This window comes from Sparus aurata, chromosome 16 (genome assembly GCF_900880675.1).
Source record: "Sparus aurata chromosome 16, fSpaAur1.1, whole genome shotgun sequence".
Classification (NCBI taxonomy): domain Eukaryota; kingdom Metazoa; phylum Chordata; class Actinopteri; order Spariformes; family Sparidae; genus Sparus; species Sparus aurata.
In genome coordinates, this window is record NC_044202.1 from 22,799,654 (window position 1) to 22,811,565 (window position 11,912).

The 11,912-nt window shown below is 40.5% G+C and overlaps 1 protein-coding gene across 2 annotated transcripts; it reads right to left on the reverse strand.

The window, feature by feature from the left end:
* Positions 1-1,252: 1,252 nt before the first annotated feature.
* On the reverse strand, positions 1,253-9,988 carry LOC115597310 (tripartite motif-containing protein 35). Of its 2 annotated transcripts, XM_030443122.1 has the most exons (6): positions 9,276-9,988; positions 7,818-7,913; positions 6,479-6,709; positions 5,787-5,809; positions 4,694-4,812; positions 1,253-3,711 (listed from the first exon to the last, which is right to left on the reverse strand). In XM_030443122.1, exons 1-6 carry the CDS (start codon positions 9,864-9,866, stop codon positions 3,143-3,145), a joined length of 1,629 nt encoding a protein of 542 aa, XP_030298982.1. In that variant the 5' UTR covers positions 9,867-9,988; the 3' UTR covers positions 1,253-3,142. The 2 variants fall into 2 exon arrangements, with proteins under 2 accessions (XP_030298982.1, XP_030298983.1); XM_030443123.1 differs by lacking the exon at positions 7,818-7,913.
* Positions 9,989-11,912: the final 1,924 nt, after the last annotated feature.

Consider the following 11,912-nt stretch of genomic DNA (forward strand, 5'->3'; position numbering starts at 1 on the left):
ATCTTGTTTCATGTATATATCAATCGTTTCATCATTACATGTTTATTTGTATTGTATTTGTAGGCTGTGTTTAAAGCTGCATCAAGGAACTTTCATTTGTTGTTGATTCTGGCTGCAAACAAAAGTTATATTTGCTACATTAACAATGAACGATAATGACTAATATTTTAAGTACAGTTAGGAACCAAAGCAAGTTTTCTTCCATTCTCAGGTCAGTGCTGTCTCATCTCCATTTGTTCTAATCCGAGGAGAACTCTGCTTGATGTTGTAGGAAGTAGTGTTACGTTGCTTCCATTTTAACTGTGGGTTTTACAGTCCCGTGGGGATCTACTGTGGCACTCCTCCTAAAGCTCTTCTTTCCACACATATATAGTAGATGGAAGATCTGGCTGTTAAGCATTTAAAAAATGTGGGTTAACTGTTACAATCTATTTTACATTTGAGACATCCAGGCCCATGTCTTTGCAAACCTGGAAAATAAAGTCCTGGCTTGAGTGAATATTGAGCCCTAGCTTCATGGCTAGGGCACTTCACTTTTCTTCCTCACTTGTTGAGGATAACATGTTTTCTAGTAAGAAATCCATCACATTGCCCTGGATGGAGTTTGGGGATCTAACATGTGGAGCAGCACAGAGACAGAGTTATTTGAGCCACTGACTGATGGACAGGTACCATGCATATCTATATGGTGTTAAACTGATTTATGTAGCAATGCTGGCAAAAAAAAAGGTGCTCAGTAACTTCCTAAAAAAAGATGGACGCTGCAGTCTTTTGTTGGCGACTATTTTCAGATTAACAGATGTAACATTTATTTGTGACATGTTTAGCACCCCCTGCTGGATGTAAGGACTCTTTAGGAAAGTGCCTCTTGCGTATTTCTCCATGCGTTAATGCAAACACGTGACCAGTTTCTTCCAGGCTATCTTTATCTTGAGTACATGTAGATGCTGTATGGAGCATAGGCCTTAGAACTGCCTTCCTTATTCACTTGCTCATCATCAGTGTATATACAGAATCAAATAGTAATTTCTAATAATTCACGTTTTTGAATTCTTTACCTTCAATTCAGTTTCACAAAAGTATGTTTTAGAAGATGTCTCAAGACAGACAATGTCTGAGACATCACTGCAAGCTTATTAGTGCATAACACTGAACTTTCTGTCTATGTGATCACATGAGAAGGCAGAGGACGGTACAAATGAACTGCAGTGTGTGTTCATGATAATGAAGGAACATGTCACCAGTACAAAACTGTGGCTCACTAATGTGTTTTAATAGTTTTTAGACCATAATGGAGCTCTATGGCACAGAAAAAGAAGATATATCAGGCTTTGATAAACACACACGTTACATACACCTCGAGAATCAGCCTATCATCGTCAGGAAATTGACCATACAGTGGCTGTAGTAATAACCACGGTAACAAAGAGAAAGTCATGAGAAGCAGAAAAAGAACGCTAAAGGCTATATGGGGAGGAGGTCAGGGGGAGACTGCTGTTTGTGTACCATACGGAATGAAAAGTCAACAGTGAGTTATTATAAATCACTTACATACTTAACTCCAAAACTTTCATCACGTACAATATGTAACCAGTGTTGGGGAAACTACTTTGCAAGCGTAACTTGTAAAACTACGTGTAGTTCAAACTACATTTCTACCCCTGGAGAAATGTAGTTTCTCATTTCTAACTACTGCTAAAAAAAAGTAGCTTTAGCAACTACTTATACTCACGATACTCATTTAAATCAGCGTTAAATAAAACAAATATAATATGAAACACAATATAAATATAAATAAAAAAATTCACATGCCAGAAGAAATATGCCTCTCAACTCGAGAGGAAAAAGTCAAAAAAAGTCAAAATTATTGTTGTCTTCGGCTTGCAGGGCTCACATGTGAATACATTGTGTTGTGTCTGTAGATGCATCTATATCCAACATGTGCATGCTCAAATATGACCGTGGTTGGGCTGGCGCGTTTGGGGGCGCATTGGTGGTAGCGGGAGGGTTGGTCCATGACATGCTTGTGCCATGAGCACTGCCTTCCTTGGCACAAAGACCCACCCACTCTGTGAAGCATTTGAGTGCTGCCAGGGCAAGCCAATCAGAGGCAGCGTTGGCTTAGCATGTCATGACATGTTTCATGCCTTTTTTCAAAGAAAAATAAAATAAAATTTATGGTATATAGTTCTTTTTTTAAACAAAAAAATATTTCATGTCATTGGTCAAAATTGTAGTCTGTAAATTGAGTAGTTAAACTACAAAAACTGACCCAAAAAGTGGTCGAATTACTTGACGCAGCACAAAATATGAATGTAGTTTAACTACCAGCAAGTTACAGCAAATTGTAGTTAAGCTATGTAGTTCAACTACATGTAGTTTACATCTCCCCAACACTGTATGTAACACAATTTAAACAGTTCTCCAAGTCATTTTAACCTATACCCAAATATTTTTCTAAACATAACCAAGTAGTTTTCTTGGCTTAATCTTACCAAACTGCAACCACATGACGCAAATAATCCAGTGTTTCTGTCTCTGGTGTGCTGCAAAAGTCGTATTCTGTTGGGAACATTGATATACTTTATGTCGTTTTTGGAGTTACTGGCAATGGAACTGTTAATTTATTTAGATATGAGTATGTGTTTCCAGGGGGTTACTAAGTAGATTGTTACCGCCTCGGTAACCTACTTCCCAGTTAAGAAGATACAACACGTTCTTCTTGGGAGGCTGTGGATCAGGAGTAGAGCCAGCGTCTTGTTATCAGATGGTCACTGGTTCGGTTCCCTTGGTCTGCATGTCGAAGTGTCCTTAGGCAAGATACTGAACCCCAGACTGCTCCTGATGTGCTGGTTGGCACCTTGCATGGCAGCCACCGCCATCAGTGTATGAATAACTGTAAGGCGCTCTGGACAAAAGAGTCTGATGAATATAATAACAGAGCTTTGGAGCTGTATGAAGGCATAGTTTTGTGACTTGTATTGAGCTAGCATCATCCCTGTAATCAAGTCTTTATGCAATACACCAGTACATTTAAGGCCAATCATTGTTGAGATGAATTTGAGATGAACTTTTTTGGGTTGACAATCATATTTATTTCTTAAAACTTCTACTGTTCCTTTAGAATAGGGACAGCGTGATACTACTCTATGTTAACAGTCACTCTGCCTGCTGTGATTTTCAGTGGGTGTTTTGAACATGTTGTAGAGAAGTAGGGTCTCAGAATGCTGCTCCACTGCTTTTTAAAACGATAGATCAGGGTGTTGTCATTGCCATCAGAGAAAGTCAGACACCCCCTCTCCCAGTCCAGCTGAATTCTGACTCTGGTTGGTTTTCGTCTCAGTCTGAGGGGGCCGATGTGACCAGGGGAGGCCCAAAACTCCCCAGAAGAGAGGGACACAGTCCACAGGCCACCACCAGGGTCTATGTCTGAGTCAAAGGCAGGACTGAGGTTTAGATCAGAATTGGACCAGTCCTTTCGGTGGACTGACTCACTAGCCACACCAAGAGACCAGTGACTGTTATCTCCCACCTCCACCTCCCAGGCGTGCCTCCCCGAGCTGAAGTCTTCTGAACCCAAGATGCTCGGTGGACTCACAAACCTCTCTGGGTTATCAGGAAGAGGCTGCTCCTCACACACAAACACACTAGACAGGTCAGGAGACACACCTAAACACACTGAGCCTGTGTTCGGGTCCATGGTCACCGGAACTGAGGAACATAATTGAGTGAATATGAAACAAACACAGGAATCAATTCCAAAAATCCACACAAATTGAAAATGCACATGTATATGGCCACATCCCATTACTCCCCTAGCCACTACCACTTAGCTATTTCCCTCCATTTTGGCTGTTTATGCCACAGGGTAGGGCATCCCAATTCTTGTTGGGATAGAGGGGTAGGTCGAAGTGTTGACGCTTCCAATGAAGGCCTTTCAGAGGCACACTTAAAGCTGAGGGTTATCAGAACTCTGTTGTTTCAATATATTATGGTCCCTTTCTTTACAAGCATAAAACAATAGCTTCTAGTTTGCTAGTTGGGCAGACTATCACATGCCCCTTTGATGGCATATGATGCCTGAATTTGAACTTGAATACAGCAGTGAAGTTGCCGCAGTTGGTACTGCACCTCTCATATCAGTGCAGACTGGCAGGGTAGGAGCGTGAGTTGTTAATGTTAGCTTACAAAGCACGTAAGCATTCACAAGTTGCAATGAGGCTGTAGTAGTAAATTACATTACACTAGTGCATTTTTGCAGTAGCTGTCTGGTTGTTTAATTAGACTTATATTTGCTTAATGATTTAGGTTTTTTGCCATTTTTTTTTTTTTTCCATTTTATGCATATTTTACTCCTGAATAGTTTTGAGCCAACTTTTTGCAGTAAACTCAATTGAATAGCATTTTCTGCTGGCAGGTGACATTTTCAAAATTCTGATTATGTTCCTATAGTTTATAATCCTAAAGTCTTCTAAGTATATTTAGTTAACCAAATTAGATTTCTTGCGGCAGCATCAATAGGCCTGCATTCTTTCCTGTTGTTGGTTCTTAATCTCAAATTACTTACCATCTCTAACATCATTACTATGTGTGCTGTAACACTGGTAAGTAAATCATATTGGCCTCTGACAAAAGATCTGAACTACACAATCATTTAGTATTCTGTATGGCCACAGGGTGAAGCTTTGCTTACAGTACTGGATGATCCTTAGCATCTTGTCCCAGACTTGGTGCTGCACACAGCTCTGGTGTTTGGCCACATCAATCAGAGTTCCTGATTCGTCGTCAGGTTCCTTCACTCTGCACTGAGCCCTGGAATAAACAACAGGATATCATATCAAGATGCCGATTTAAGAGCATTTTTAGTTGACAGGTGTGTCTACAGCTGTTCCTGGATGGCAACACAATGGGCCTCAAGATCTCATCACAGCATGTTTCTGCAGTCAAACTGCCACCAAAGAATGCTGGTGTGTTTGTCTTCTGTTTAATATGCCTGCCCATACCATAACCTCACTGCCACCATTGGGCACTGTTCAGTACAGTGAGAACCGGGATTAATCTGTGAAGAGAACATTTCTACAAAGTGCCAGATGCAATTGAGGTGCGGTGGGGTCAAGACCCTGGAGAGGATGAGAATGAGCCTCCTGTGGTGCTGTCTGACAGCATGCTGTCGTGGTTGCACATGATTAGCATTTGTGTGGCTGGTTGGATGTACTGTCAAATGATCAGAAACCACACAAGAGATGACTTATGATAGTGAAAGGAACATTCAGTTCACAGGAAACAACTCTGTGCAGAATGCTGCGTTAATTGTGTTGTGTGATTAAACTGTGCATTTTGGAGTGGCCTTTCATTGTGACCAGTCCAGCTCTAAGCCCGCCTATGCACTAATTATGTAGTTTAATCAGTAGTTCAATGTGTCACACTCAGGTGGATTGATTATCTGATAAAGGTAAAAGTGCTCACCAACACAATTTTAAGAAATTTGTGCTAATAGTCAAAGAAAAATAATGATTGTGTGTGCATTAAAAAGTCCTGCATCTATTACTTCCACTTGTGAAAAATGAGGGCCAAAAAAAGTGTTACATTTTGTTTAGTGTAAAGTTATAGAAATGTAGAAATGGAAAATTCCCTTGTTTTGAAAAAAAAAGACTGTATCATTGTGTAAATTGACAGCCTGACATAATAAGATTTTAATGTAGTTTATGTTAATATTTTCTCTACATTACATTTCCAACATAATTGTTGAAATAATCTATTGTAGAACACATTAGTAATGAACTCACCTTTCAGAGGCCTTCTTGTAGCTCTGTGGGGACAGAGGCAGAGACAGAGAAACTGATGAACTATAAATTCACATCTTCACATGGAAACAGAGCAGAAATAAACTAATAAAGTTTTCCAAGCACAAGTGACCTGTTATCTGGTCAAAAGTTTTTCTTTGACACCAGAGATGCCTAAATTTAATCTACCACTACCATCAAATCAAACTGTCAGATTTCCACATGTTTACCTTGAAAATTGAGTAGACCTAAAGTAGCACATCACTAAAAATACTTTCTCATCATCATGAGATGAGATTACCTTTTCCATTAAATAATTCATCACAACTGGGCAATGTCTATTTATTGATGTACGGCAGATCATGGCGTAATATTGAGAGCTCCAGAACAGCTACTAAATGGGCCCTGTGGTGAGACTGCATTTTTCCCAATATTACACTATTTTAGAAGAATAATGACCAAGTGCAATTAATTTACTGTGAGGTAAAAGTATATAACATTTCTCATAAATAGGTGAAAGAATGTATGTTTAAGATTATTGCTAGGTTTTACATTGCTGAATTGTTTTAACTGAATTTATAGTGGCATAAAGCAGTTGTTAGTCCTGTTCCCTGGGATACAAAACTATACTATGTGATAAATATAAACAATATCTTGCAGTTAGAACCACCCTGCTTCCTGGGGATAGCAATAACCTTTAGGAAGACAAAGTCATCCAAGCCCATGGCCTCCTCTGTCTCTCTGATACTGCTGGTCAGCACGTGTATGTCATTGTTGATCCTTTCAATCTTTTCTTTCATCCTCTGACTCTTCTCCTCCTCTTCCTGTTTCAGCTGTGACATCAGAGCAGCCTCCTCATCACGGAGGTACTGTTGCATCTTCTCAAACTCCTCCCTCAGGATCTGGGCTGTTTGTACTGATTGGCTCTGTTAGGTAATAGGTAATGAAACATCTTGTTAGAGGATTACTTTCATATTCTATTTCATATTACTTTCATTACTTTTCAAAGCAATACTGTAATTGATCAAGTATGGTACAATGGCGAACAACGGCGATTTTGAGCCTATATGTGTTTTAAGACCTAGAACAATTTGTGAATTTTCCAAGAATTTGTGGAAAAGCCTTAACAGCAACATCTAGCTACAACTTCTGTGGTAGGTGAGCAACATTAAAGCTGAGGATACTTTGGGTTAGTACAAGACACATCACTGAAACTGCTGAATAATCTTCCCTTAACACAAAGCAGATGGGGTTAAACGTGTTGTAATTAGAAATGATTAACTGCTGTAGTCCGTCTGGAAACCTTCGAACAGTCACTCAAAATATCTTTTTCACTTAGAAACTGCCTTATTTAAAAAAAAAAAAAAAAAAAAACAACATACATTTTTTGATAAACCTTCTTACTCATCTTATCAAGCGGGTATTCAGATGTATGCAGATGACACAGTTATATACAGTTAAACTGGTAAAACTCCTCTGTCAGTTTCTACACAGCTCTAACTTATTTACAGTGCATAGCAGCATGGTTTGCAAATTCTTGTTTCACACTCAATGTTAATAAAACTGTGTCAATTTGTTTTTCTTCCAGGCCTCAGTCATCAATCGATGCTAATGGGTTAAACCTTAATATCACTGTGAGACATATTCAACCGGTTTCTTTGGGAGGAAATGTGAGAGGCATGTTAAAATGATAACCAGGGTTGTAAAGCAAATTTAAATACAGTTAGCATTATCAGAGACTGACAGCAAATATGTTAATTCTCTCTTTGATCTCCTTGCACTTAAGTTATTGTGTTACTTTTTAGTCATAAGCGACTTATACAACAACCAAATCTCTGATGATGATATACAATCGAGCAATTCCAGTAAGATCACATAATTGACATGCTCTTATGAAAATAAATACTTTAAGTTTTGATGTCACTCCTAACTGCACATGGCTCAGGTACTCCAGTGTAGCTATGTCAATAAAAAGCTCTCTGAGATTGGTCTATACATAAACAATAGAGTCTTGAATCATTTTTCCATCAGTACCTTGATATGAGCCGAAGTATCCTCGTAGCCTTGTCTGATGGAGGTTAAACTCTCTATCTGCTCCTGGAGACTTCTGATGCCCGATCGCAGCTCTCTCTGCAGACAGAATATCTGATAAGGTACCTGATGACATACTGTACATTACCATGTACACCACACACCATCACCTCCACAACTATTGACCATTCCCTTTATTTTTGCTGTACACTGAAAACATTTGGGTTTGACAGCAACAGATGAATATGAGAATTTAAAAGATAGCACCTGTTGTTTGAACCCACCCATTTTTCAAGTGAGCAAAATTATTGGAACATGTAACTGACAGGTGTTTTTTGCTGCCCAGTTGTGATTATTCAAACAATAAATAGCACTGAATGTCTACTCTCAGTTCCAGCCTTGGGGTTTCAATTTGCTGTAAAGAAAGAATCCTTAAACAACTGTCAGTGACATCACCAACATCGTCCAGAGGGCAGGAGTGAAGGTATCACAATCCACTGTTTGCAGAAGACTTTGAGAACAAAAGTAAAGAGGCTTCACTAGAAGATGCAAACTACTCATTAGCAATAAAAATAGGAAGGCCAGATTGGAATTTGCCAAAAAGTACAGAGACAAGGCTCATAAGTTCTGGGACAAAGTTGTATGGATTAATGAGACAAATATAAACCTTTACCAAAGTGATGGAAAGGCTAATGTGTGGAGAAAGAAAGGATATGCTCACGATCCCAAACACACTATTCTGTAAAACAAGTTGGGAGTAATATCTTGGCTTATGCTTGCATGGCATCTTCTGGAATGGGCTCATTGATCTTCATTGATGATGATCACGATCATCACATGAAGGCAGCAGCAAAATAAACTCTACAGAACGTCTACAGAAACATTTTGTCTGCAAGTTTAAAGAGAGGTGGAACAAACTGATCTGGAGAGCCTTCATCATGCAGCAAAAGAAAACAACCCCAACCAAGGAGTTCATCAGGGGTAAGCGGAAGGTTTTGGACTGGCCAAGTCAATCTCCAGATTTAAACCCTGCTGAGCATGCATTTTACCTGCTGAAGAGGACACTGAGGGGAGAAACCTTTAGCATTATTCCCTCTAATCTAGTTTAATCTTTACCTGTTCCTATACCATTGTTCACCTAAAAATGTGGTGTTCTGTTACAAATTGTGCTATCTTCTAGGCTCTCTAACAGATTAAAATGTAAATACCTGGAAATGAAAGCTGAAATGCTGATCTCTTGTCTCCTATTCATCGTTTGATATCAAACCCAAATTCAGTGTACAGCCAAAATAAAGGAATTGTCTGCGCTGTTCCAATAGTTTTGGAGGGGACTCTACTTCTCGAGACAAGTGAAGTGATGTTCATGTCTTAAATAGGTGAAGTGTCCCTTTAACACATGTTGTTGCAGCCCAGCCTAACTATTGAGCGGAGTGCAGTTTGTGTGCTGATTTGGTGTCTGACCTTACAGTCAAGGACAGCCTCCTGAATGGAGCAGCACTGGTGCTCTTCATGCTCGTCTTGCTGGCACTGTTGGCAGAGTGGCTCCCCCTCTTCTAGACAGAACACAGTGAGCATTTCTCCATGCTCCACACACAGCTCGTCTTTCTCCACTCCTCTGTATCTGCCCACAGCTTTCCCTCCATCCTCTGCCGCCCTGACTCTCTCCTCTACAGCTCCAGGCAGGACCCCAGGTCTTCTTGGCTGGTCGTGGAACAGGGCTTCCAGCAGTGTCTGCAGGACCGAGTCCATCAGCTGTGATCCATAGCAGATGGTGCAGCCGGCCTGGCCCAGCTCACCCTGGCTCAGCTCGATACATGTTGGGCACAGTTTGTGGCCACATGGTAGGGTCAGTATGCCCAACGACTGGCAACCTGGACACTCTGAGTCTTCTTCAGGTTGGGTCGGACGCTGCTGGTCCTCAACAGAATCTACACCTGGGGATTCCCCAACAGTGACAGTGTCTCTATGTTGATCATCAGGAGAGTTTGTATCTTTGTCTTGTCCCAGTTCCTCTTCCCCTTCATGATCAGCCTGACTGGCCCTCTCAGCCATGACAGCAATGCAGATGACTGGTTAAATTTAGCTCTGCCAACGAGACCTTTGCTGAGCAACAGAGTAGGTTTATGTCCCCGAGTGTGTGCTGCATCGGGTCAGGCTTGATCTGCAGTCCACATGCAATCTGAGCTTTGCAACAGGTTGCACAATCATTTGTGCTCTCTGTAACCTCAAGCTCCTCCCTGTCAGCTGCTGCACACACCCTCCCCTCTGAGAGGTGAAGTCACCCAAATGTCATGATAAAAATACTTGTGAGTTAAAAAACAAGAGGCATCAGTCAAAAGACTCTCATAGAGGAATGGAAGAAACAAAATAACATGACAAGTTGTTTCAAAGGGGCTCTGTGGAACTTCTGTATTATGCTGTCAGCTGTTTATTTATTTATTTTAGCGGACTCCATTTCTATAGTAATGTTGCTACTGTTGCTGGTTGTCGGCAGAGCGGAGAGAGGAACTGACATGAGGCACTTAAGATTGTGCATCAAGTCACATTCCCTGGACTGGAGCAGGAAATCCGACCCAAGTCCTTCACAATGAAAACCACTGTCCAGCAGCATATAATTACATTAGGATATGTTTTGAATTAAAAAAAAAATACAGGAATAGTCTGTCAAATGAACTGGCAAAGTTCTGCAAAATTACAGATTTTTTCAACAGTGTAGTTATTTTTTGTTTCTTGTACAATCTTCCGTGGGGCTCACTTATAACCCATTACCAGTTGCTGGAAAATGTTCAAGCATTGGTCAGGCAGTTGTGACTTCACATCAGAGCAAGGACAACAACAAAAAATAGTAACCACCAATGTAGTACTGCTTCTGCATGTGGGGCAACTAGTACGAAATGAAGAACAGTGGAAAACAGCCATGGACATGTCCAGGCCCTCATTAGCCATAGGGCCTGGATGTCAGAAAGCTTCCTGCTCCTAAATTCGGATAAAACTGAGATGTCATTGGCCCCGCTCAACAGAGACACCACTTTGATCAGGTGACAGTTACTCTTGACAACATTTGATTCTACCCTCTCTGACCATCAGCACATCAAAGAAATTACCAAGATCACATTTTACCATCTGCACAACATAGCTAAAATTACATAATTCCTGTCCACGGTTGGTGCAGATATCCTGGTTCATGCCTTTGTTTCATCTAGGCTGGATTATTACAATGTTTTATTTTCCGGTCTGACAAGTGAGAACACTAAAAGTCTTCAAATTGTTCAGAAGGATGCAACTAGAGTCTTAACACATACAAGAAAATTTGATCATATTACAACCATCCTAGCCTGACTACATTGGCTCCCAATTCATGTCAGATCAGACTTTGGGGTACTGCTGATGACATACAAAACTGTGCAAGGCCTTGCCCCATCGTACATGTCAGATCTCATTAAAACATATATTCCACCTCGCACATTACACTGTCAGAACTCAGGGCTCCTGATTGTTTCAGGATTAAGAAGAAGTCAGCTGGTTGCAGGGCTTTTTCCTATCGGCCTCCTTCTCTGGAATTACCTCCCAGCTGACATCAGACAATCTGGCTCTATCGACGCCTTTAAATCTAAACTCAAAACTTACTCATTTGACTTAGCCTTTAATGAGTCCTTGACTTTGATAGCAAGCTTCTTTAGTGGATCAGTCTCAGTCTCAATGAGTCTCTTACCTATAGTATTAAAATTTACATCGTCCTGCCGATGAGAAACAATGCGTTCATTCTGATTAATATTGCATTTCTCTAACTTTTTGTTTTTCTGTGTTTCGCAAGTTGCAAGCTGTGTGGCTCTCTCACTGTCCATTCTCTATAGCTTTCTCTTCCTCTTCCTCCTCTCTTTTCATTCAGACTTCCTTCTGATGGAACATCAACCTCTCCTGGTTCCTGCTGCCTCACATACTGATGCTTATGGATTGTCATACTCTGGGCTCCGCTTGGTCATTGCTCTCCTCTGTTCTACTTTTCCCTTATATCTATATTTCTGTCAAATTTGATGCCTCTTCACTCTGATCTATTCTGTTTTACTGCTAATTATTGTGTGTCCTGCCTTCTTCCAG